Source organism: Bactrocera neohumeralis, chromosome 4 (genome assembly GCF_024586455.1).
Source record: "Bactrocera neohumeralis isolate Rockhampton chromosome 4, APGP_CSIRO_Bneo_wtdbg2-racon-allhic-juicebox.fasta_v2, whole genome shotgun sequence".
NCBI lineage: Eukaryota > Metazoa > Arthropoda > Insecta > Diptera > Tephritidae > Bactrocera > Bactrocera neohumeralis.
This window is the reverse complement of record NC_065921.1, coordinates 7,647,436-7,674,819: the sequence shown is the minus strand read 5'-3', so window position 1 is coordinate 7,674,819 and position 27,384 is coordinate 7,647,436. Positions and strand designations below refer to the sequence as shown.

Here is a 27,384-nt window from a genome sequence, read left to right as displayed (position 1 = left end):
ACATACAAAAAACCGAAAACAAGATTTTTTCATGTTGAGTTTTGGAAGCTTCACACTTTACCGGCTTTTCACTTTTCGGCGTGCGTCTTTATATTATAGTTTCAGTGAAATGGGGGACCTTGATATTTGATTTTCATGAATTTCGTACGAATAATGAGTTCATAAAACATATACTAAGCAATTAGCGTCAGCGATTGTCGTAAAAATACCTTAAATTGTTTAAATATCGAAAAAATAATTAATTTGACATGATAAGTTACGGGATTTCCAAGGGCTGTAGACACAATTTTTTTTCTCAAAGCTTTAAGAAAAACATAAGCTTTTTGCTCAAAAATCGAAATTACGCTCCCAAATAAATAGAATTGTACATAGGTTTGAAACACTGCTTACGAATGATATCCGTGTTTCACACCATTTGCATGCGAAATAGTAATTTTGAAGGCGAATCAAAAATGATCTCGTTTGAAAATAATGCATCTGGGTATACCGATGAATCTAGATTAGCTCCATTGGTGAGATCTTTTATTTATTTTATATTCTGTTTTTGGGCTCGTGGCGGAAAGTTAAAGATAAAGAGCGCATGAAATGATCTTTAGCTTGATTTGGTTTGGTCAGTTTATATGCAGCTATATGCTCTATTGGTCTTAACTGAATATTTGTTCGGAAATTGTACCATTGCTTTGAAAAGTAATCCATAAAAAAAATTGTGAAGATAACTTTCCAAAAAAAAAGTTTTTCGAACAAGATCTTCATTTTTATCGGTTAGTTTATATTATTGTGCATAGGTTCGAAACAGTGGTGACGAATTATAGCAATGTTCCACACCACTTGGATGTGAAATAGTCCTTTTGAAGGCAAATAACTCTTTTATTTCTGTTTATACGCACGTGGCGGGAAAGTTAAAGAAAAAGAGAGTGTAAAAAGATCTTTAGCTCGATTTTGATCGGACAGTTTATATGACAGCTGTATGCAGCTTTTTGAGGAGAAAACGGCGTGAGCAAAAGTTCAGGTCAATATCTCGAAAACGATTAAGCTATATAAACTTGATAGGGTCTCCAATCTCCGTTCTTTCACTTTCAAATCACTTTGAGAATTCCGTCTCATTTCTCAGCAAAGAGCCTTACCATTCGCTGACTGGGCAAAAAACTTGCTCAAACTGCTGAAGAAGAGGAATAGATGCGACGAAGAAAGGCAGAAAAGCAGATCTTATCGTCCCCCTAACTGTTTTTACTTTTACACTGGCAAAATGGCAACAACATATCCGCAAGTAATCATTTCAAGATGCAGAGAGGAAAAAAGTCGAATGGCAGCTGCCGTTTGCTGCTATGAGTAATTTAATTGCGGCATGCCACGAGCTTGTGACGGCACTGGCTATACGTAATGTAAGTTGGTGTGGCGCTGCCGCCGCAGGTGAGTAAGCAAAGCAACAAGAGTAAAAAAAGGAAACTGAAACACAAATTCCAAATAAATATCGCGATTGCAAGGCTTTCATTGCATTTTCGTTGTCGCTGCTGTTATTGTTGTTGCTTTATTTAGCCGCGCAAGTGCAATTGTGGCCGCACAGCGCCTTGCTGTTACATAAACACACCGATAAAGAAGCCGCGGCGCTGGCGAGCGGCATTAAAGTCGGTAGCTGCGCTCTGCACTACCGTTATGTATGGCTTCGCTGTTGAATACAAAAGTATTGGTGCAATTTAATGTTGTTTTTGTGGTGCTTTCATTATTTTCTTTAAAGTGAATGCATTTCGCTGTTGGTGAAGGTGTTCAGAGCAGGCTGCACGCCGTTGTTGTTGTTGTTATTTCAACTGGTTTGCCGACTGTTACCTCATGGCACCATAACTAAAGTTTAATTGCAATTTAGTCAAGCTAAATGAGAGTTATATGTGTCCATTTGTGTGTATGCATGCGTGTGTATTCGAGTGTATACATATATGTATATGTGTGTATGCGCTTGTATGTGCGCACGTGCTGTTATTGCAGAGTGGATAATGCAACAGTGTTTATTCATGTAAATATTTTTTCATTTTTCACATAAGTAGTTGGCATATACATATGTATCTACATATATGTCTGCGTAAATATGTCCAGAAATACTTTATTCCAACGAAAAGGTAAGCTTCACAGTCGCTTTAAGAGCAATTTGAACACATAATTTATTGTTGCCTTAAATTAATTCGTTTCAGTGGAATAATTTCGTATTTCATCTTTTATTGGCGTATAATAAATGCTGCGATTTCATAAGTTGAAAGTAATGGTTGCAGACGAAATGGCAAGATCATAAAAAAGTGGAGGTATATATAGGGATTTTCGATATTATACTCGAATAATCATTAGTGTTCAGTATACGCTTGTCTTTCTGAATTACATAAAGGGCAGTCGACGATTTTTGCGCCGAGTGAAATTATTGAACAAAAAAGTTCCATTACAATTTTGCTGTCGAAATGTTCAGAATGTTGGAAAAAACTTCGGTGATAGCTGTTTGTCCCGAGCAAGTGTTTTCGATTAGTACAAATAATTCAAAGAGTGTCGACGATGCGTTGACGACGAGCCAACGTGATCAACACGTCAATAAAGTAAAGCAATTGGTGCTTGAAAATCGACGATTAACGTATTACTACTAGTAATGAGTCTTTAATCTATGTTTAGGACCCGAAAACAGAGGATCAATCGGCGGAATATCGAGGCCGGAATTATGGGCTGACAACTTTTGGTTGTTGACAGTAAAATGTAGAATCAATCGTTCGAACAGGTTGGAGCAGCTCATAGTGGGTGATTCCTTTCTAATCCCACCAAACATTCACCATAACCTTTCGAGGCGTCAATCCTGGCTTTGCGACCATTCGTTGAGCCTGAACCTCGCCTTCTGTTACCTTTAGAAATTGATCGATTTCATTTCGTTTCAGCAAAGAATCACAGATGTCGATTCGGTCCATTAAATTTTTCTCAGACAATTCATTTGGCAGCCAGCCTAGTTTAAATGGTTTAAAACCGTTTGATGATGAATGTTAAGTTCCTTAGCGATGTCATAGCTGCTTATGTGACGGTCAATCTTTTCCATAACTTCATTCAACGAAAAGTTGACCAGAGCGAGGTGCATCTTTCACATCGAAATTTCTAGAATGGAAGCAAGTGAACCATTGTTGAGCTACACGAACATCGTCTGCGTAAACTTCACAAGTTCCATTGGTGGCTTGCGTGGCATTCTTGGAAATATAGTTAATATTAATGGGAAGTCGAATAGTTTCAGAGTATAATTATTATCTGCTTCAAGTATTTTCACTCAACTCGATGGATTTTGTACTAATTTACAAAAATATGAGGATAATACCTTAGTCTTGTTCATTTTTTTTAATAAAATTTAACTAACGAAATAGGTTTTCAAAGTCAGTGTTGAAATTGACAAATAGAGCGGAACGTGATAGAAAAGTTTTTAACACAAATTCGTAATCAGAACACCTCAAAAACCACACATACCTCTTAGCACATCAATGGGAAATTGTTTCTACAGAGTTGATGATTAGTGTAATGAAGAAAAAATTTTACTAACATACAGTTTTTAAACAAAGCACGTTAAAGAAAGTTTTGGAGATTAGAATATTACTATTTATAAGTAATTTTTATATTGCTCAGAGTAATTAGTGTTTGCTATTTGTTTCCATCTTTGTAAAAACATTGTTCTGTAATTAAACAGAAATAAACCAATTGCAGCCTCAAAAGAACTTAAAGGTTAAACAAAATCAAAACAGTTGTCTTATAATATTCAAAATAAACGTAAATGCCTTATAAATAAATTTAACTTTTAGCTGAATATCCCTCGAAAATTGAATATTTCCTGATTTTCTGCAGGTTTTAGACTTTTTCGAATCAGAAAAAGTCATTTTTTTTAGTAAATATCATTTGAATGTCGCGCATGTGTGATCTTCATATTTTTTTAACAAACATTAATGTTTTTTAAAACTTCATTCGACTTTAAAGTGCACTCTGATTCCGCTTCCTTCCTGCACCGCCTCGATTATGCTTAAACTACCACAAGTGGCTTAACAATAATACAGGTTTCAAGCCGTTAAAGAACACATGCTGCAGACAAGTACTTATAAATATATATAAATTATAAATAAATATATGCACTTATAAAAATATAATTTGGCGTCTGCGAATATATTTTCAATTTGTAGAAAAAATAGCAAAAAACAAAAGACTTAAGTGCGCAACTTGTGCTGAAAGTCCCAGGCAAATAGCTGAATCGCTTGTTGTGCTTGATGTCATGTGCTTAAAACTTTAAAACGATGAATCTACATTGTTAGCGAATTGTAATATATTGCATATAAGCTTTTGTAAATAAATTATATAAAAAATGGGGGAAAATTAAAGGCAATTCTGAAATTATAAGTCTGCTAAAAAATGATGAGTATTAAGGTGAATAGTAAAGCTGTTAGCAGTGAGGCTGCAGACTTTCGTGTACTTTAATAATCTGCATTTAATTTTTAAAAGTTTGGGGACTTTTGTTACCGTAGGTGATTTTCGGGAGTACCTCCGAAAAAAGGTGTCTGACGATGAGCAAGATTTTCTGCTTAAAAGTATCTGAAATCGCCAAAAAATATTATTCCATAGATAAATACTCAATAAATAAACGCAGGGCTAGTCAAACTTTTAATTCTTGACAAAACAGCGGCTTCCGAAAAAAAATGTTTTTTTTTTTTTGTGAAAAAATTGTCACTTCAGAGTACATTCGAAATATTTGCTAAAAAATCATTCAAATTTTAGAAATTCGTAAGTAGATATAACCCCTAAATGGACTTAGTAGTATTTTTAGCGCAAAAAAATAAAATTTGCGAAACTTTTTGCCAAAAACTGCAAACAAAATCATTGAAAGGGAGCATGAGCATCTTTTAATAATGATAAACTATATTCACTCTTTAAAGCCAATTTTAAATAAGTACTTATTAACAGAATGTAAATTTTGAATAAATTTCAATGAAAGTCTGCTTTCAAGCAATCAAATTGCGTTATTAAACATCGCGAATCGATTTTTGGCGACTGGAAAAGTTGCCTTACTTTTACATTACTTTCGATTTGCGTTATAAACTTTTTACTTAAATTCAAATAATATTTGTATTAAAACCTTTATTATGCTTCTCGGCTGCATTTACGTAAGCAATCGACACCGTGACCAATTATGGCACACTTTACTTATGTCTGTCTGTAAGCATTTGCACATCGAGTCTACTTACTAAACAAGCCAAAAATAATTGATTACACTTTTCGCTTTAGTTCAAGTTGAGTTGCCCTAGCTTTTGGCTATGTTGCCGCATTAAAAATGCCAAAGTATTTTTTTTTATTGAATATTTCAAAAACACACAACGGCATACATAATAATGAGCGCAACGCCAAGCGAGACCAAAGCAAATGCAATAAAATGTTAATAATGAAAATAATAACAATAACAATAAAAATATTAAAAATTGCGTGGAATTATACAAAAATATGCATATACATATCTATTTGATAGTATATAAGCATATACACATACAAATATGTATAATTAAGATATAAACTGACGCTGACGTGCAATTCTCTCCTCCGAATTGGCGGTTTGTAATCCATAGAGTCATAACACGCGCACAATTACACACACATATACAAATATACAAAAAAAAGCACACACATAATCCATTTCGGTTTCATTCATTCATTCATTCTTTATTGATTGCTTGATTGTAACATTTGGCTTACAAACGCTCGTCTCTTGGCCCATCATCAGCTTTGGCGCGTTGTCGCCGGCGCGCCTGCTCTGACAGTGGCAGTGAATCGCGTTAACTACTATCAGCTCATCGCTTATTTCGTATTGTTTTTGGTTGTTTATGACCGCCGTCGTATTGGACCTGTCGCTCAGTTGTCACAGCGCGTCCCAATTTAATGTGTAATATATTGACGTTTTTACCTCTAAACAGTTTTTCATTAGTCTGAGTACTTCCCCACCGTTTGTAGGTCGACATTTGTCGCATTCCGTAGTGGATTTCCAATGGAAGTTGTAAAATAATTAATATTCATATTTAGTTGTAGATTGGCTGGTTGTAGATTCCATTGCATTTGTCATTCAGTTTACCTTTCAGCTAGGAAACATTGTTGCATGTTGCATATGTGTTAGTAGGTAAAGCGTGTTAGCAATTAAGTGCAACTAATGAACACTGCACTGTTTGGCAGTGTTATTAGTGGCGATCTGGACTACTGATAACCATTACTTCCTCCTGTATGTGACACAAATCTTTATTATCACACTCAAATTAAACTCAAATTAAATCACTTTTGAAGCAATAAAAATTGGCTAACAGAGAGTCCAATTTTTCACTTGAAATAGAACCAGTTTCCATGATATCGTTACAGGCCTGGGCCGGTATACCTTTTGGTTTCTTGAATTTTATTTCTTAATATCGCTATTATAAAAGTACGGAATATTTTGGTTTCGGAAACGATGGAAAGAAGTCACAGAAGTTGCAGGTTAGTGTACGCCGCTAGGGAATACGACAGATTCTTCTCGTAATTTTTTTTGGGGGCAATTGGCAGATAATGCCATTAGTTCGTGACGTCATGCACGGTGACGGTTTGACAGTTGGTTCCGTCTACCTACATATGTTGAAACGTCTGCAATCATTTACTTAATTATTCTAACAAAAATATTAAGTCCTTTAATATACTATAATATTTAAAGTCTATTTAAAATATATCGATTATTTTTCTAATATTTGGCATTAGTAATCCTTACCTCGCGTTGTATAAATATATGGTGTTAAAAAGATAAGCTTCCATACTAAAAAAACTTCTTAAACAGTTTTAAAAGAAAATGCAAGCGATGCGACTAGAAATGTGAATGTTGTTTATGATCCTGATATTGTAAGAGCCTATCACGTAAAGTTTCAGTTTCACCAATTTTGTTCCGGCAATTTTGGTGTTAAAAAACACTACATTCTGGAAGATCAATTTTCAAAAATGTCGATCGAACCTTCATTTGTGAATTTGTTTTTTGTGTTTGGTGGGATTAGCAGGGAAGCAGCTACTTTATGTCTTCCATGGAACACCTGCATAGTGAGGCTGTCAGTTAAGAAGCATAATGAACTCCTCTCTAGGCAGTTCTTGCAGTCACATGCTTGGAGCAGAACCGCCTCCTGGGAGCATCAATAGGTCATTCCTCAACTATGTTGACCACATCAAACAATACGTTGACCAGGTTTTGGACGCAACCAACTTCCGACAGGCACTGACCGCCATTCACAGTGGGGTCATTAACACCTTCACCGACTCTCTCACTCAGTGAATGGCGTACTTGGAGAGAAACCACTACATTACAGATAAGAAACGAGAGTGACACTTGTGCAGCTCCGTTCTGGATACTGCAACAGATTAAACTCCTACTTATCCAGAATAGACCCTGACATATCAAATATAGTATATGTCCAGCGTACAATGCCCTGCTTACCCTACTCAACTGACACCCTTCTCCCTTTGTTCCGATCCCGTCGAAACAGCATGATTCCTGGGCCTATCATTGAATAACGTCGAAGGCTACTTACCTTATCCTTACCATCTTAACGGGGATTAGGTACCCAACAACAAAAACAGCTACTCGTTTACGTTCAAACTCTTAATTCGGATCTGTTCTGTCAACAATTTTAACGAATGAAGGAAAAATCGCCAAGAAGCGGCCAACATGAGTGGAATTGTATTCCCCAGGAAAACGCCACGTCACACACATCGATAGTGAGCAGCTAGAACCTCGAGGAGCTTGGTTAGGAGTTTACCTTATAGTTCGATATATGAAATCAAGGAGTTTCTGTCTGTTTTTGCCCTTGGCGAATTGTTTCGCACCAAGAGAAGCTTGTGAAAATCTACAATATCAGTTGTTTGCTAAGAGGAGCAAGGATTTCGACGTGGAAGGAGCCTACTTTGTAAACCGGTGCATTTGACTTAAGTCTAAAAAAACTATCAATTCATTGCGAAAATACAAGACTTTCATATGTATATCCTGAACAGATCCAACTTAATATATGCCGTCTGTCTTTCCGTCCCTATATAAGCCAACCAGTCCCACAATTTTTGTGATACCGATCTGAAATTGTTTCACATCACATTTTCTTCCCATTTGTTAAAACTGATCACTATACTATATACTATAGAAAACGAACGAGAAAATGAACGATCAAGATCAAGTTCTTGTGTGGCAAATTTTTGATTTTGAAATTTGTATATCTTTATATACATATATTAATTACGTGTCACGTTGTTTGTCCGCGATGGACTCCTAAACTACTGAACTGATTTTAGTAAAATTTAGCACACTGTGTTCAGTTCGAATCAACTTAGAAGATAGGATAGTACAAACAATTCATAAATAAAAACATACAGTGAAAGCTCTATTATATGGACGGTCCATTAAGCGGTCAACGCTATTAACTGGACAGAAGGCTGGTAACCAGACATTGAGAAAGCAGCCTAAATTCGTTTCCAATGAAATTTATTTGTATGAACACATTCAAAATTAAATCTCAAGTACAATCCTTTTGGATTCTTATACCGACAAAAGCGTTTTCGCCTTTATTCGTAAATAAAATTTTCTCTGCATTGGATAGTTGATTATGTGAATAATGGTATAAAATGTATACCACTGAAACGCGGGGTATCCACTGGTATTATTATAAATTACACCAAATTTTATGTTATGTATTATTGTTTCCATATGACTTTGATATTAATTACAACATTCAGTTGCCATAAAAATAAGGCTTTCTTAGTGTCTCATTGACAGTTCATCGCTTTCTACGTCACTTACTCATTTAACTGTCACTAGAAACCCATACACTGAGAAGTCATATGAAATAAATATATAAATTACATTTTCATAATATTTAAATAATTTCAAATTGCACTAAAATTCCGTTAATGGCAGAAGAGGTGATTAAAATCGCATTTCAAACACGCGCACTTGACAATTTAAATGCTAATCAATATAACAAAGGCGTAAACAAACGAAACAATCACCCAAATTGTCAGACAATTGCGGATATGTTTTGAAAAAGCAAAATATTGTAATAGCAAAAATAGTTATTATATTTTTTACCAACTTTACTAGACATGAAAGTAGAAAAAACAAATTAAGACAATGCAGTAAAAGAAACGTAAAGTAAAGTTAAGTAGTTTTATTCCTTACTAAATACTAAAGCTTATAATAAAAAGTATTTGAATTCTTCACAGAAAGTTTCTTTCAAAAAAAAAATCATTAAAATCTAAGTGAACTAATTTCAATTACAAAGATGCAAAACGTCCGGCAGCTGATTACGATCTCGCAGCTGCTTTAAACGCCACTCGTTACAATGTAATGTGCAGCTAAACGCATCCGTTAACTCAACTCAAGCGCCGTTTACCGCATGCTGACGACGCGCCGCTTCGGCTTCATAGTCGCAATAATGCGTGATTCCACTTGTCACTTTCTCATCGGGTAATTGCATTGCCTTACTTCTATCGTACGCGTATTTGCGGTAATTCACTTTCGGCTCTGCTTCGCTGCGCTAACACGCTTCGATGGCATACTTAGTGATGACGCTGCGACGCTTCGATGTAATCGCTGGTGTGCAGGCACGTCAACGCACGCGCCATGGCGAAGCAGTCTCTAATGACCACACATACACATGCAGAAATACTTACCGCGGCATTTACAGACGAACGTAATAATAATAATTTTGCTTCACAAGCGACTGGTTTTTTGTCATTAATTGCGGTTGCAAAAATACGAAAATTATGAAATGAACACAGAGTTGGGTTTTCGGTTAATCAAATTATGATTGATTTGCTGGTGCAGCAGTGTGGTTTTTTGTGAATTTTGCTCAAATTCTAAAAGGAATATATATGTATGTGCATTTGTGGAGGATTGAAAATGGATAGTATTTGCACTATGCGCTTTCTATCTTAACTGCTAGTAGCTGCTAGCTATCAGGAAGAAGAAGTTTGACAGTTACTCTTATAACGAGCGAAATAATGAAAAAGCAGCACGGAATTATCAAAATTATAGTAGAAATTCCTCTAACAGAAACTAGCTGCACTCTCAGCTTTTTACGCTCTCCACTTTTGCTCTTCTCTGCTAGTTTCTGCTGTTTTTTTGGGTTAAGAAACGCTTTTCCAGCAGAAATAGTGCTTGCTGGAAATAGTTATGATTTCAGATGTATGTATGTATGTATTTATACATTACAATTTTCAGAACTTAAATTAACGGGTTTCTCAATAGGGACTCTACAAAAGTAGGCTAATAGAAACAGCAAGCGAGGTCATATTTTTCCCGTTCTTTTGACATTTCTCTTCAATAAGGCTTGCCATTTAATCATGGAAAGATATACGATCCAACAACGAGTCGAAATTATAAAAATTCGAAAATCGAAGTCAGTGGCCTCAACTTTAAGAGCGCTACTACCAATTTGTGGTCGTCTTAATCGTTCTGTCAGATCAACAATTGAGCGTCTAGTGGAAAAATTTGAATCCACGGGCACGGTACAAAATGTTCCCGTGCCAATGAGACACAGAAGTGCCCCTAGTATTGAGAATATTGCTGCCGCTAGCGCATCAATTGAGGAAGACCCAAATCACTTCCTCCCACGTTGGTCACAAACGTAGGGCATCTCTGTGCCGTCGTTATGGCGAATTTTGCGAAAAGGTCTTAGCGTACATACTTACAAGGTCAAATTGACGCAAGAACTGAAGCCACTTGACCACCATAATCGTCGTATGTTCGTGAATTGGTCTGAGTAACAACTTGAAAATTATTCGGATTTTCGTCGAAAAATCATCTTCAGCGATGAGGCTCATTTCCAGCTTCGTCGATAAGTAAAATATGCGTTATTGGTCAGGCAGCAATCCACACGTACTCCATGAGTCACCATTGCATCCCGAAAAAATTACGGTTTGGTGCGGTTTATGGGCCGGCGGGGTCAATGGGCCGTACTTCTTCCGTGATGGTCAAGACCGGCACGTTACAGTGAATGGGAATCGCTCCCGTTCAATGTTAACCAGATATTTTATGTGGTTCCAACAAGACGGCGCCACAAGCCACACAGCGAATGTCACAATCGTTTTATTGAAAACCAAGTTTGGTGAACGTGTTATCTCACGAAATGCCCCAGTCAATTGGCCGCCTTGGTCGTGCAACTTGACACCGTTAGGCTATTTCCCGTGGATCTACGTCAAGTCTATGGTCTATGTAAACAAGCCAGAGACGATTGATAACTTCGTACGAATTTCAATAGTGAAATTGCAGCAGAAAACAAGTTTGAGTAAGGCTATCGTTATTATGACAATTCGTTTCGTGATAGAGGTAGAAAACATTTCTGAAGAACAGTTTTTGACCAGATGAATGTCCGGGTCAGTTCCGGTTCGGTAGACTTGATTGTCGTGCGAACGCCAGTTCGTTCCGTTAACGAGATTACTTGCCGCTGTCTTGTCCACTTAATTCTAAGAATAAAAGTTAGAATAAGTCGATTTAGCTAGTCTATATTTACATGAACTGGTCTCTCAGATTTTGAGTTATCTTTGTCTCTCTAGAAGCTGTCGATATCGGAAAACTATACTAGCAAACAGCTGCCAAAAAGCCTGAATGATCAAAATAAAATTTTTGTACACAAACAATTGTTTGACAAGTTATTAAAACGAAATTCGGTATGAATTGGCAGCAAAAGCGTCATCACCGAACTTATTTTCCAGATCGGATCACTGTGTATCATATAGCTGCCATACAAACCGACCGATCAACACTAAGTCTAATTAGTCTTTATTTGTGAAAGGGTATTCTTAGCTATATAACTCGTCCATAACGGCGTAAAAGGTATCTATGTACGTCAATAAAGAAGAAGATTCTAGCTTTGGTGCAGCTGAAGTTAACATTTTTTCTTGTTTCTCCTTTATAAAATACTAAAATATTATTTACCAGCCATTCTTCGGAATGGTTAAACAGTGAACAAAATTGAAAATAAGTGCCTACTAATTTTTTTTTGTAATAATTATTTCAGAAAAATATTTCCTCTCATTTTAGTTAGTTTCTGAGTCGCAAATTCGCACAAAAACTCACCAATATGTTTAGACGGCTTGAAACAGTTGGATACAGCATTTAATATAATTGAAAAATCAACAACTAAAACTGAAATATTTATTCTTTGTTATTTTATTACCAAAATATTTAAATAAACTTATTTAATTATAAAAATATTTAATTACTCACTTAGTAAGTCTAATAGAATAATAAAATATAAAGAGAAATCGAAAAAATAGTATGCTTATGTTTTCGCCATATTTATTGGTAAATGAACCTAAATATTTGTGGTCAATTAATTTTGTAAATGATAATTGGTTGGTTATTAAAAAAATTATAAACTTTATTTATTCTAAAAAAGTGATATGTGCAATTAAGCTGCGACCCGTGCGGTCAAGCTTAAGTGTATGTACAATATTTATGTCTGAGTATATATATTAGTGTATTTTTACACGCATGAGATTTTCAATCTCTAGAAAATCAAACTATTTTCGTTGCATTGGAAATTAAAATGCATTCAGCGCAGCCGAGTTGCATTTGCAAAACCGTTTCGAACAGCCATGAACCAGCAGCGACGCGGCACGGACAATGACATCTGTGTGATAAGGCTACTAACTAGCGTGCAAAGAAATACTATATACACTAGCGCACATATGAGTACGTATGATTACATAATACAGATACACATATGTATGGTAAACTGAAAAAAGTGATAAATTCATGTAATTACAACAGCGTTTGAACTAGAATGGTCGAATTGAAAACGCCTCGAGCCAGTTTCGCTTTCGTTGGATAAATCATGAAAAACACAACGTAAACAACTATTGCAGAATTAAAACTACAACTAATGCTTCAATATGGTCATGGTCGATTAAACGCACACACATGCGCAAATACTCTGGCGTTTTTTCAGTTTAGCGCGTTGTTAGTAAAAGCTTCCAAACTGTGTGAATTGTTAATGGACGAGTGTATTTATCCTCTTATTGAGTTTGTACATTTCGCACAAATTGTAGTTTTACTGTTATGCAATAAGCTTGATATTTATTTCAAATACTAGTTTCAAACATGCTGCATATTTATTGAAAAGCTCTAAATACTGCTGAATATTTTAGTTTATTTCAAAGTAATATATTATTTGATTTTTCATGAAAATTCTTTTTACACAGATTTTCATATTTTCACAGTTATATTAATTTTTTATGAATTTTGTGTGATTTTATTAATGTTTATTCGTAATTTCGAGGTGATTTTTCATGTTTTCTACAAATTTTTTGCGGTGATTTTCCATACTTCGCTCAAAAGCGAAACTAAAAACAACATTAATAAATCAAAAATACAATTTTCTAAACTTTTCACTAAATTACACAAACTACTAATCACATTGCAAATATTTATATTTTAATTTTCTCCCAATTTGCAGTAGGGTGTTTTAAACGCTTCAGTGCGTTAGGGCGTATGAGTAACTTTACACAGGAATAGCAGTGTTTACATACAGTTAATAGTATAATATATTATTATTTGAATTAAAATGCATATATTTATAATTAAAAAAAATACACATTAATGAAAAAGAGAAAATTATGTCAAAGTAAGCTTATAATAAAGTCGCAGTAGCTCTTTGGTCTTTTGAAGAAGAAGACATTTTACAGTGAGAAAATTTGGGGAATAATAAAATTATCTAAATAGCATTAATTTCATGCACCTTAGTAATTTGTTAAATCTTCTTCTTTATTGGCGTAGACAATGCTTACGTGGTGGTTCTTTTCGCTGTTTGGCGCCAATTGGCAATTCTAAGTGTAGACAGGTCCTTCTCCACCTGGTCTTCTTAATGGAGTGAAAGTCTTCCTCTTTCTCTACTTCTCCCGGCGGGTACTGCGTCGAATATTCTCATATTCTCAGATTTTTAGTGTTTCCATTCCTTCGGATGTCTCTTAATTCGCTGAACTATGTCAATGTCGTCGTATATCTCCTACAGCTCATCGTTCCATCGACTGCGATATTCGCCGTGGACCATAAATTTTTCGCAGAACCTTTCCCTCGAAAACTCGTAACGTCGACTCATCAGATGTTGTCATTGTCTATACCTTTGCATCAAATAGCAGAACGGAGGACTTTCCTTCTCAATTGCCTGCTCAGTCCGAAGTAGCACCAGTTATTCTGCGTTGTATTTCCAGGCTGACACTGTTGTTGGTGGTGTTCATACTGTTTCCAAGATAGACGATATTATCTACAACTTCGAAGTTTTGACTGTCATCAGGGACGTAGGAGCTAAATCGCAAAAGCGACGATTGTTTGTTTGATGACAGGAGATATTTCGTCTTGCCTTCGTTTACTACCAGACCCATACAAATATATCGTAGTGAGATAGATAAAATTGATCACAATCCAACTCTACTTCAATTTATAGAAACCACAAACAACACAATGTATATACCTATCACCTTTTATTGCCATTTGCCGCATTTGGCGCGATCCATTGAAACGTATGTACTAACAAGCTTCGACAAGCGACACATTGAAATGTTGCTTGCGTCACTAGCAGCTCGGTTGAGTGTTCAATAAAATTTGCCTTTCGGAAATGTACTTACGATTACTGTAATCATTATCAAAGTGCGGACGCGTACCCAGAGACAGCACACTGACGTTTGAATGGCTCAAAGCCAAATATTGCATATTACTGGCGCAGCGCTGTTAGTTTTTTCAGCAGCAGTGTACATATGTATGGCAGAAATGTAGCCAAAAATTTAAATGCTTTTGAAGAGTGTAATTACAAACGATTTGCCATGCAACAATTAAATCTATATTGCCACCATTAACCGCTAGATTAATATCTAAATCGCTCAACAATCTCTATAAAGGGCGGTGCAGGTGCTGAGCTCTGCATAGTTGGCGCTTTGAATAATTCGGACATTTTTAAAAAATATTTTATTTTAGTTTAAAGAAAAGTAGCACGATTTTTCCAAAAATACTAAGTTTTGAAATATATTTAATTTGTTATCGAAAATGCTAGATTTCAACATGGCGTGTCGAGTGTGGTATGGCGTGGCGTTGCTATTTTTTGCCACCAACATCATGGCTGCCGACATACTAATGGTCACAATGGGCGGCACCAAGTCACATAAAATACCCTTTTGGGAGCTGGCGAAAGGACTGATACACAGGTGAGTGTGTTAAAAGTTTATGGAAGCAATGATACAGATTTTATTAAAATAACAAATCGAATTTTTTAAGTAAAAAAAAGAATTTATTATATGTTTAAATTGCTTGGTTCTCACGTTTTTATAATCTTTCACCAACAAATTGAGATGCTTCACTACTTACTTTGCAAGATTAAACTTAAATCATGAGTATTTTAATTAAAGAGCTTTTTGGAAGCTTTCGTACTGTAAAAGAAAAACCCAAATCTTTTTCTACATCTTCTTCATATTATCTTCCAGTAAATTTAATAAGCGATCTATCATTATATTTTTATATCTTTAAATTCTCATAGCGAGAAACTCTGAACAATTTAGGGAAACTGTTTCAATTCATCACGTGTTAAGTAGTATTATCTTCATTTTGATTTCAAGTCAACTGTTTCCTTCCACAAAAATTTTATTACCCACAAGTTCGGTTAGTCTCACACAAGTGATGCAGTCAGGCACGTATTTAAGATTTTTATGAGCTTTTCCCAGCACCTGACTTGAATTTTATCTAGTCTCATCACTTTTTTATTGAAATACTATTTATAACTGATTTATTTTTCTTCTTCTTCTAACTTTCAGAGGTCACAACATAACATTTCTTAATGGTTTTCCATCGGATTTTCACATTAACGGTTTACACGAGATTACACCAGCTGGCTTGGTTGAGTACATACAAAATTATACGAACTGGGATTTATTGGGCTCACGTATGTCTGGTGAAATGCCTTTATCGATGTGGGACGCATTTCGATATGCGTTTCAAGTGAGTTTTTGAACAACACATATAATTACTTAATATAGTTCGTAGTGCCATTCATTACCTTAGAAGCTTCATATGAATGAGCAGTATGGTTAAGCAAGAAGCAGAAAATTTTTATACTCTATAGAAATCTACATTTTAAACAAACGGGAGGCGTAATATATTTTTCTTTGTTGTTGGTCAACTCCAATGAGAAGTAAATGTGTATGCGGACTGACAATTTTTATACTCTTGCAACATGTTGCTACAGAGTATAATATATTTGTTCTTCTAACAGTTATACAGACCACTACAGCTACAATAGCCTAATCCGCTCAGGCCAATTCTTATAGAAACTATTACCAACAGTGTGAAAATAAAAAAAAATGGAAATGAAATATCAGTTAAAGCGCCATAAATCAATAACAAAAACGCCAGAGACATTAAATTTTACCACCGAGATGGTATGAGAGGGCTTTAAAGGAGCCGGTGTAAAAATTTGACGAAGGGCGTGGCGCCCCCACTTTATGGTAAAATCACATATCTGACCTGCTCGACTGTTTTAAAAATTTTTTATTTCACTGCTCGAAAATGAGCGATATCGGACTACAACCACGCCTACTTTCATGTAAAACAATTTTAAATTTCATTTGATTTTTTAATTTTCGGGTATATAAATCACGAGTAATCTCATAATAGTATTCCACTTTATGATTAAAATTTTTCAAATTCTACAAAAAGTGTAAAAGGCCCTAGGTACCGAATATTTGGAGCCCAGAGTTGATCTTTTACCGAAAATATCGGTAAATGTGTGAGATATATGCTTGAAATTCAGAGATATTCTTTTTCTCACAATATTATACCTGTTTGTCCAAAATTGGTTGTCTCGTGTTAATACAGGTAGTATAGATCTCATATACTACATATTTCTAATGATTTTCATTTTTCTGACAAACCTTTTGTCGAATATCTCGGTCAGTGCATGAATTATTTATATAATGTATATCGAAATGGAAATGGTTCCCTACTTTTTAAAGAAAAAATAGTGAAACTTAATGGGAAATGTTTATTATCCTTCGAAAGAACATTCTTTGGCATTTATTTTTTGAAGATTATCTCTTTCAAACGCTGGCAGTGGCTATGTCTCAGATGGTCCATCCGTTGAGTCCAATTTTCGATACCTCGTTCGAGCACTTCGACTGGTAACTGGCGAATGATACGCGTGATGTTTTGCACCAAGACCTGAATCGAAGCGGCATTGTTCGCATAGACTTTAGACTTTACATATCCCTACAGGAAAAAATCTAACGGTGTATCATACGATCTTGGTGGCCAATCGACCGGCCCAAAAACGTAAAATTAGCTGCTCATCGAAGTGTTCTCTCAATAAAACCATTGACTGTTGCGATGTGTGAAAGTGGCGTCGTCTTTTTGAAAGCAAATATCGCCGAGATCACGAGCTTCCATTTCAGGCATCAAATAGTCGGTTATCATGGTATAACCAAACCCTCGTTTTCTTCTGGATGAAATGGCAGCTCTTCGTCTCAAATGCGGCAGTTTTGCTTGTGTACATTGAGCCAGAAATGGTCTTCATCGCTGAACAAAATTTGGCTCGAAAACGTCGGATCTTCTTGGAACTTTTCAAGAACCCACAGTGCGAAGCGATGTTGTTTGGAAAGGCCAAACAGCGGCTTCAGTTTTTGCACAATCTGTATTTTATACGCTTTCGAATTAAGAGGAACGTTGTTCAGGCCTAAGTCTTTCCATGATTAAATGCCAAAAATAACATGACAGCTTGACATGACTCTTGCGTAATTTGTCAAAAAAAAAGGCCGTTGAAAAAAGTACCTCTACTTGGATCATCCGTTATAAAAGTATTATTCAAAGCATTTGTGGATTCCATCATATGTATATATTCCAGAAGGTATGTTGTGTATCGGCTGGAACAAATGGCAGTCAGAAGGGTAAAAGAATGGGCTAAAAGTGGTATGTGGAAGAACTTCCCAACCGTTATATACTTGTATATACAATTTTGGCGACCTTAATTAAGATTTTGAGGAACCAAGCTTAGAGCCTCACTTCGCAACGCGAGCGCTTTATTTATAATTCCGAGCATTTATGTAGCGAACTACTTGCTTCAATATCAACGACCATTTACATCGAATATGGGCAAGTTACTACTTACTGCTTTCCACTCTTTCGCTCGTAACCTAAGGCCTCACTGAGGTGTCTATAGCTTTTATACAAGGGTTGCTCTACGTAGTCACTTATGTCTGCGGTTTTAAATTGTTGCCTCATTTAATGAAGGGTATGTCAGCACTTGGTAGTGGAAGCACATAATATAAAGTCATTATTTACGGAAATTACAGCTATTAATAGATAATGATAACTTTTGTTTATGAAGTTCAATTTATTTTCAACTTATCATCGACATAAATACGCCTGTAATTACTATATTTTAATAAACATATAAAAATACGCACAGTTGTGTGTCTAAAAATAAAATGGAAATTAAAGAAGCTCCCGAAGAACAGCTTAAAACTGCTTAAAATTTATATTTCATATGAAAAGCATGTATAGAAACATAAACTAGGCTGCTGAATACTCGTATCACGACCCGGAGAACGGCTACAACAGAGTCGCGTGTTAAATTACAAAACGCTCACACTGTTTATGCTTGCAAATGTAACAGCATAAGTCGCAGTTTATTGTGTTTGTTGTTATTGTTGCATTTGCGTTTCAAGGTGCACACGTACCAAACTATACATAAGCCTAAGCATTTGCCCAACATTACGTGTGTCGACGTTTCAATATGAACTAACTCACATTTGTTTTTGAGAAACTTTGCTAATGGAAATTCATAAATAATTATACTAGCAATACATGAAATATCAGTTTATACTTATACCTATATATACCAAAAATAATTACTCAAAATTTTTAAATATTTACATAGTACATTTTCTGCCATTATTTCCCTCACTCAGTCCTGCGATGCAATGCTGGAGGATGCCGAAACTAAGGAGCTCATGAATCGCAGCTTTGACTTAGCCATTCTGGATGGCGCCTTTCCCGAGTGTGCACTCGGCATGGTCTATCAATACAAAATACCGTTCATGTATATGAATACGGTGGGCTTCTATACCGGCAGTCTGGCAAAGTCCGGTAATCCCGGTTCATATGCGATAACGCCGAATTTCTATTCAAGCTTTACGGACACGATGAATATCTTCCAGCGGGCGATGAACACCGGCATACAAGTCTTTCAGGATGTTATGCACAAGGTAAAGTATATAATGTAGTTACTATCTTATTGAGTAATAAAAGGTAACCAACGCTTCTCACTAACAGCTAGTCATGGCGTTCGTTTATCGCGTGATGCGCGAACGCATCGACACAAATATTCCGCATCCCTATGATATCTCGAAAAATGTCAGCTTCATACTGCAGAATGGCCACGCTGTCGTATCATATCCGCGTGCACTCAATCCGAACGTTGCCGAAATCGCCTGCATACACTGCAAGCCCGCTAAGCCGCTGCCTAAAGATCTCGAAGAGTTTATTGCTTCCGCGGGCGAATCGGGTTTCATTTATGTCTCGATGGGTTCTTCAGTGAAGGCCGCCAACATGCCGGAGTCGCTGCGTCGTTTGTTGGTGAAAACGTTCGCACGTCTGCCATATCATGTGCTTTGGAAGTATGAGGGTGATGCTTCGGAAATGCATGATCTCACGGCTAATGTGCGCCTGAGTCGTTGGTTGCCACAGCAGGATATTTTGGGGCATCACAAACTGCGCGCCTTCGTTACGCATGGCGGTTTGTTGAGCATGTTCGAGACGGTATACCATGGTGTGCCAGTTGTGACAATGCCAGTCTTCTGCGATCACGATGTGAACTCTGCCAAGGCGGAGGTGGATGGCTATGCGATCAAATTACAGTTGGAGACTCTAACTGTTAGTCAGCTTTACAAGAGCTTAATGAAGGTCATACATGATCCGCAGTATAGAAATGCGGCGAGGTAATGTATAGATATTTAGTTTTGCTACTAATAATACTAACTTGGTTTTGTAAACGTTGCAGATCCCGCCAAAGATTGCTGACAGATCAGCGTAGTACTCCCTTGGAAACATCCATATATTGGACGGAATATGTTTTGCGTCACAAAGGAGCTTACCACTTGCAATCGCCGGCAAGAAATATGAGGTAAGCTCAGCAACAGGAATGAATATTTCATTGAGTGATTAGGATGAGAAATATGTTTGGAATTATGTTTTGAAGGTTATTCCAATTCAGAGTTCCTTATAAATTTTAAACAGGGTTATTCAATAGTACGAAAAGAGGGGTCTTTAGAAGAAGAATCATAGTTTTCAATTTCAATTCGGTAATGAGAAAATTTTAGAACGTTGAAGGTTCAAAAACTCTAGTATCAATAATAAATGTCTTACTACCTAGGCAGAGATCACGCTTTCAACCTGATGATAAGATGAAATACCTGAAGGTCATTCTTGATGGAATGCTTTCATGGATTCCAAATAATGAGGAGAGATTAAATAAGGTATTGGTTGTTTATACTGGTAAGGAAGAGCTAAAACGGAGACTCTCACCAAAATGTGGTGTTTCGGCTCTACGAAGCCATTGCCAAACTAATAAAGTTCTATGTGGTATTTGTTTGGTGGAAGGCGCGCGAAAAGGCCACTCTCGCTAAGAAGCTTGAACGTGTTCAATCGATCGGCTCTCATCGGCATCTGCGGTGCACTGCGGATTTTCCCAACAATTGTACTTAATGACATTCTACACCCGAATGGGTGACAAAATCTCCGCTCAAATTCCGATGCATTGGATGAGTCCTAGCTTGAAGTTTGTTTTGGCAGCCTACTATAAGGAGCTCTCCAAGCTTAGACTTAAGCTCAGAGTATTCCTCTTCCTTATCCCATTCATATCAGAATAGGAACGAGTTGGATCTCCGTTGTCATCTTGCGTTCTAGCACTGGACCTATAAAATTCGCTTGGCGACGACCCTCTGTGCGATTGCGCGATCCTTCTGGCCTAGATTGAAACATCTTTCCGCAATCGTAGAAGTTCTTGCTGAACACTACTCATTAAGAATTTATGCGGTAAGGATAAAAATCCAGTCGGACGCAAACTATTAAAGTTTTACGAAAGAAGGTGGAGCAACCAGGCACTTTCATCTATTGTCTATTGCAAGCGAAAGTGAAATTAGCCGCCTCAAGAAAAAGCTTTGTCGATTTATGAGGGTCTTTATGATCAATTGAATAGGAGTTCTAGGTACTACAAGTATATCTGATCGGCTATAAGCTGTTCGAGTAAGATGCCTATTAACAGATTTTTTTAACCTTTTCAAGTAGTAGTTCTATAGCTCTCACTAAAATAATATTTTTTCTTTACAGTTGGATCCAATACTACCTTATCGATGTAGTCGCTCTCTACGTGGGCGCTATCTATCTAATCTACTATCTGCTGAAACGTTTATTCTCCCGCCCCGAAGTCATGCAACATAGCATACGCCATGCTCATCACAAAGTCAAAAAGCTCAACTAATTTATCATCAATAATTAGCTCAGTGATATTCAATTACGGAAGTGTGTCTAAGTATGTGCACAATACTGCCGCCATACTTCCTCTCACTCTCTCTCTATCCCTTCAGTTGCAGTCTGTTCTTGGCAGAGCGCATAGTCTCATTTTCATTTTTTACAGTGTGTGTGTGTGCAAATATTTTCGACTTTTTCTTTTGTGTAGAAAAAGTTATTGTAAATATTGTGACTACATAAACCTATTTAATATATATTTAATTATTATGTGTACAAAAGCGTGTGACAACTCTCAAATATCTATACATATATATACATACATATATATAATATAATGAATAAAAGCTGCCGAAAAAATTAATTATTTTTAAATTCATATTCTGCGGCTTTATTTGTGTTACTGTAAATTCGTTTGCATGTTCTACCATATCAGTGGCGTAGCTAGGGGGGTTTCGAAGGGGACCGTCGCCCCGGGCGCAACGTCTTGGGGGCGGCAAAACTATCTTCGCAGTTTTTTAATATTCAGAAAAATACTTCATCAAATGTTTTTACAAAAATTATTTTAAAAGATAAAGAGTTGTACACTCACAATGTAATCATCTGAATAACAATGAAAAATATTAATTTTTACTCGAATACTCTTCAGTCTTTGAATTTGTCTTATATCTTTTGGCTTATATCTTTCTTAAAAATAGTGATAGAACTTAAAAATGCACTTTTCTAGCTTTATCTAGCGACGTGTCACTCTCACAGTTACCCTATGCTTTGAATGTAACAAATACTTTTATTTCTCCAAATTTTCAAAAATGGTATTTAAAAACTCCAATTCGGGCAAAAATTCCTGCAAATTGTGTCAAAAGTGTACAAGATATTGGGCGAAAATGGGTTTTTTCTATGGCTTTTAATAAGATGTCTTCTAAATTTACTATCAATTTCCTCAAAAACCGTATTGTGAGTTTTGTAACTTCAGAATTTGCGTGGCTTCTAGTTCCTAAATTTTATATACTAAATATCGAAGATATTTTGTAAAAATTCACTTTTGTCCGAACCACCTCATAAAACTTGTAGGTAGGTAGATAAAGGGGGCGGCAGAACATCCTTGGCCCCGGGCGCCCGAAGTTGTAGCTACGCCACTGTACCATATTAATGTGTTCTTTAAAAAGTTTTGCGTAAATTATTTAATACAACAAAACCAAAGTCAAATTAAATTTAAAAATGTTTGTGAAATTCCTTTGATTTTTGTAAATGTGTTTTTTTCTGATTTAATTTTTGTTTGGAAATGTATAGTATATAAATTCGCTGTTGTTAAAAATTGTATATGTTTAATAATCAATATCAATAAATTATCGATATTTTGTTAGCTGTTACTATAAATAAGCATAGTTGTATAGGTTAAAATAAAATATTTAACAAAATAATAAAATGTTTTTCTCCTCTAATGAATAATGTTTGCATTAGTTTTAAGAGCTGTGGTATTATTAATAAACATTTATATTCATATTCTGAAATTTAAATTTAGCATTTTGTGATTTGCTGAGTATAAGTTTGACGGAGGAACGCTGGAGTATAAGATTGCGAGCCGCTACGTCACAAACGAAACGAACTGTCAAATTTTCATCACTCGTTCAGGACGTCACGAGCTACTGCATTGTCCTGTCAAACTAAAGCCAAAAGAAGCAGCGGGACGTAAATGTCGTAATATTTATTTTTGCCATTTTTAATGGAAGAAAAACTCACGTGTGAATGAAGGCAGAATAATAGTCTAGGCAGTCATTGCAAATAATTTATATACGAAATCGCTGAATGAATCTAAACGATAAAAGTAATATGTGAATCCGAGAACAGAGGGTTGGCGAAACGATATTTAAGCTTCTGCAATTCATAAATGATAGCTGATAATATTTGAGGTAGGCAGAAAAGCTCTCTGCCTTCAGCTTCAGTAAAAAGCAGAAGAATAATTAGTTGAACTAAGATTGTCCCTAAATATTATGGGTTTTCAATATTAAAACCGCGTGGAAAATTGGAAATCGTCGAAAAAGAAATTAGTTAATTTTTGAAAACAACAAAAAAACAATCATAGTATAACAAACCTTATCGGCAACGAAAGATAAAATAACTAACATTAAGGGAAAAAAATTTGGCTTTAAATTCGGTCACAATAGCGGATCGATGCGATGGTGTATTATCATGGTGTAAAATCTATGAATTGTTCTTTCACAATTCCAACCGTTTTCGAAGGATATTCTCACGCAAACTCCTCATTGACCATCTGTGACATCAAAATCTCAATTCAAAATATTAATTTTTTTAACTATGTTCGTGCAGTTCCTACCTTTTCATACATTAATAAATTTGCTCTGAAAATGGAAAAAAATATCCCACTATTTTTCTTCAAGATTTCCTCCTTAATATTTTAAACTAACAAGTAAGGAATCGCCAAGTTCGGATGAATGAAATTTATTGACCAAAATCAGAGCTGCCAAAGGAAAATTGTCCCCCTTTTAGAAGAGAGAGGAAATTATGGTAAACTTGGGAGAAAAACTTTGTTAAAAATTGTCTGGCATCTTAACAATTTAAATCCAGCACAGACAGGTAATAAGTTTTCAGCGTCAATCGATAAGGTAGCCATCGATTGACCACGTATTACTTATTTCTAAACAAAAAAAAATAAATAATATTCTGCAATAACGATGTGTATTAGTATAAATTAATAATATTTTATTTTCTATTTTATTTATTTTCATTAAAAATATTTTATTTGCATTTTTTGTCAATTTTTGAAAACTCCATTACAAACGCGTTTATAATTTTTATAATTGTCATATTAAATACCTTAAATTTAGAATTTCAGATTTTAAAAAGTATTATATAATATGCTTTTCAATGCAAATAGGATCCACAACCTTTACAAGCTTTCACGAACTCCCTAATTGTTAATGTTAAATACGGTCCGCGCGCTTCCTCGTCCATATATGTCATCTCTATCAGTCTGCCTACACACTTTTTTATATCGGGCAGGATAGGATGGGGTTCTACACAAGAATCCAGTTTTTCATAGAGATCAAAACCCCTATTTCTCATTTCTAAAGGATCTTTTATGGAACGCAGAATGTTGAAATCCCTGTAGATTTCAGCCAAATCTGGCGCTGAGTCTTCTAAGTCCATGCTGAATGAATTTACTAATTTTCGACACAAGGGAGAGCTGATCTGTTGTTATTAACGTTGAAGCACGTTTTGACGACGACTGCAAAATTTGCTCGAGTTTTAAGGATTTTGCGCAGGTAGAACACACGACGGTAACTATGTTTGGAGGATCAGTAATGAATGCGGCAGGTAACAAAGTGTATTTCTGGGAAGTACATTTTCATATAATCAATTTCAGTGCGCTTATGTAAGTTGTCCTTGAAATCAATACTAATTTTCTTAGATATATATTTTTAAATTTGTTATTAAAATTAAAATGTAGTATATGTCGGTGATGGAAAATACGGAGATGCTTAGAAGTTATTGTTTAGCTTTTATTCCTTATAATACTTTCTCTCTTAATTACTGCAAAAGATAAAAGTGGAATAAAATTACAAATTAAAGCATAGCAGGTAAGGAAGAACTAATTTCGAGTGTAACCGAACTATTTACACTCTTGCAACTAGCAGGATCCAAACCGTGTTAATACCTTTAGGTGTATTATATTAAAAATCTAGCGAAAAGGTTTAACAATCAAATTTGGTATCATACTAATTAATTAACTCATATGCAGATCTTAAATTTAATTAGTTTTATAACTGTATTCTATTTCTCGTCAGAGAATATATGAAAGGGCTGATTTCATAAATTTTTGACACTGCTCAGGTATACTGGAGAACATATTTACAAGCAATTTTATACATAACGGGTGATCCAAGTAGAGGTGTTTTTTTCAATATCCTCTTTTGATAAATCACACGTGAGTCGTGTCGAGCTGTCATATTATTTTGGTTCAGTATTGTTTCTCATTTCATCATGGAAAGACTTAGGACTGATAAACGTTTACAACACGAATACCGTAGAGAGTCGATTCAGCGCCGTTCACAGCAATGCGGACTGACGTACAGAACGACTTGGCGTATTTTACGTCGAGATTTTAAGTTGAAAGCTTACAAAATATAACTTGTAGAAGAACTAAAACCGCTCGACCTTCCCAAGTACATTGCTATACTCCATGGGCTCTTGAAAAGTACCAAGAAATTTTGTTCAGCGATTAGGCCGACTTCTGCCTCAATGGGTATGTAAACAAGCAAAATTGCCACAGTTGGGACGAAGAGTAACCTGAAGAGATTCAAGAGCTGCCATTTCATCTAGAAAAAGCAACGGTTTGGTATGGTTTATGGGTCAATGGAATCATCGTCCATATTTCTGCAAAAAGGATACCGGTAAGAACATAACCGTCAATGGCGACTATTATCGCGCCTTGATAACCGACAATTTGATGACTGGAATTGAAGTTTGTGACCTGGGCGACATTCGGTTTCAACAAAACGGCCCCACTTTCCACACATCGCATAATTCAATAGATTTATTGAGAGAATACTGCGGTGAGCAGATAATCTCACATTTTGGCACGGTCCATTGGCCACCAAGATTGTGTGAGGTCAGACCGTTAGACATTTTTCTGTGGGGATATATGTATAAAGTCTAAAGTCTATGCGGACAATCCCGCTTCGATTCAGGCCTTGAAACGAAACATCACGCATGTCTTTCGCCATTTCATATTCAAAATGCTCGAACGTGTCATCGAAAATTGAATTCAATGGAAGGACCTTCTGAGACGTAGCCGTGGTGAACACTCAAAAGAGATAATCTTAAAAAAATAAATACCAAAGAATTTTCTTTCGAATGAGAATAAACATTTTCCATTGAATTTGAAGTTTCTGTGTTTTTTCTTTTAAAAGTTGAGAACTTCGAAATGGATCTCCTTTCACTATATGTATATAAATCTATATAGATATAAACATATGTATGTATGGAGTAAGGTCATCAGATGTTTCAAAATCATAAATATCAGTTTTATTAGGGCTGAGGCAAGTTTTAACCCGATTTTATCCAATTCAGGGATATACTGTTGTGAATAACAACTTGTCAATTTTTTTAAGATAATTCACATATTGGCCGATATATGTGATATAAAGTCAACTGGAAGTTGTTAGAATCTAGTATAGTATAAGATCTATAAGAAGTATTGATCGGAATCAACTTAGTTTTGGCACAAGAGTATACTATTACCTAAAAAAAAAAAAAAAAACTCCCCGTATTTCAAAAACATATCTAAAAGATTGACCAATATTTTCGGTAAAAATGTTTACGTTAGATAATTTTTGAAGGGCGAAATTTGAAACTCCAAGGCGATTATATATATATGTAGAATATATATTTTTTGATCGTATTTACATCTTAAAAACACTCTATTAATCATTGCTGGGCCTGGGTAAAAACATTATTTAAAGAGTTTCTCATCTGATGCCTTTTGATTTCTGGCAACAAATACGGTATGTGTGGTGATCAAAGTTATGTTCTTGAAAGTTCAAATAACAAAGTAATAATAACGTGGCTTCGTCTCATTAGCTGACACTTATTATCCTTTTTGAGGCTTTAGTATTCCAGGCGAGATGCGATGGTAAAAATACTACTATTTGACCCAACACAACGCCATAAATAATGACAGACATAGCTATGCATGCATGCCATTGGCTCCGTAATACCCAATTAGCATTGTGATATTTAAGTGCTGCAAATTATCGTGGTAACACCTAGGTGGTCATTACCAAGGCATCTCATGAGAATCGCAACAACTGTCCGAATGATTGCAAAAATCG

General features: G+C 35.7%; 1 protein-coding gene across 1 annotated transcript in view; it reads left to right on the top strand.

Moving 5' to 3' along the window:
• Nucleotides 1–22,829, top strand: part of LOC126756896 (2-hydroxyacylsphingosine 1-beta-galactosyltransferase) — a 37,632-nt gene extending 14,803 nt beyond the window's left edge. Inside the window, exons 2-7 of the mRNA XM_050470390.1 lie at nt 15,075–15,225; nt 15,829–16,012; nt 18,976–19,272; nt 19,340–20,004; nt 20,067–20,189; nt 21,395–22,829. Of these exons, the coding sequence (XP_050326347.1) occupies nt 15,083–15,225; nt 15,829–16,012; nt 18,976–19,272; nt 19,340–20,004; nt 20,067–20,189; nt 21,395–21,545 (1,563 nt within the window). The 5' untranslated portion in view covers nt 15,075–15,082 and the 3' untranslated portion in view covers nt 21,546–22,829. The remainder of the gene's footprint in view (nt 1–15,074; nt 15,226–15,828; nt 16,013–18,975; nt 19,273–19,339; nt 20,005–20,066; nt 20,190–21,394) is intronic.
• The last annotated feature ends 4,555 nt before the right edge of the window (nt 22,830–27,384 follow it).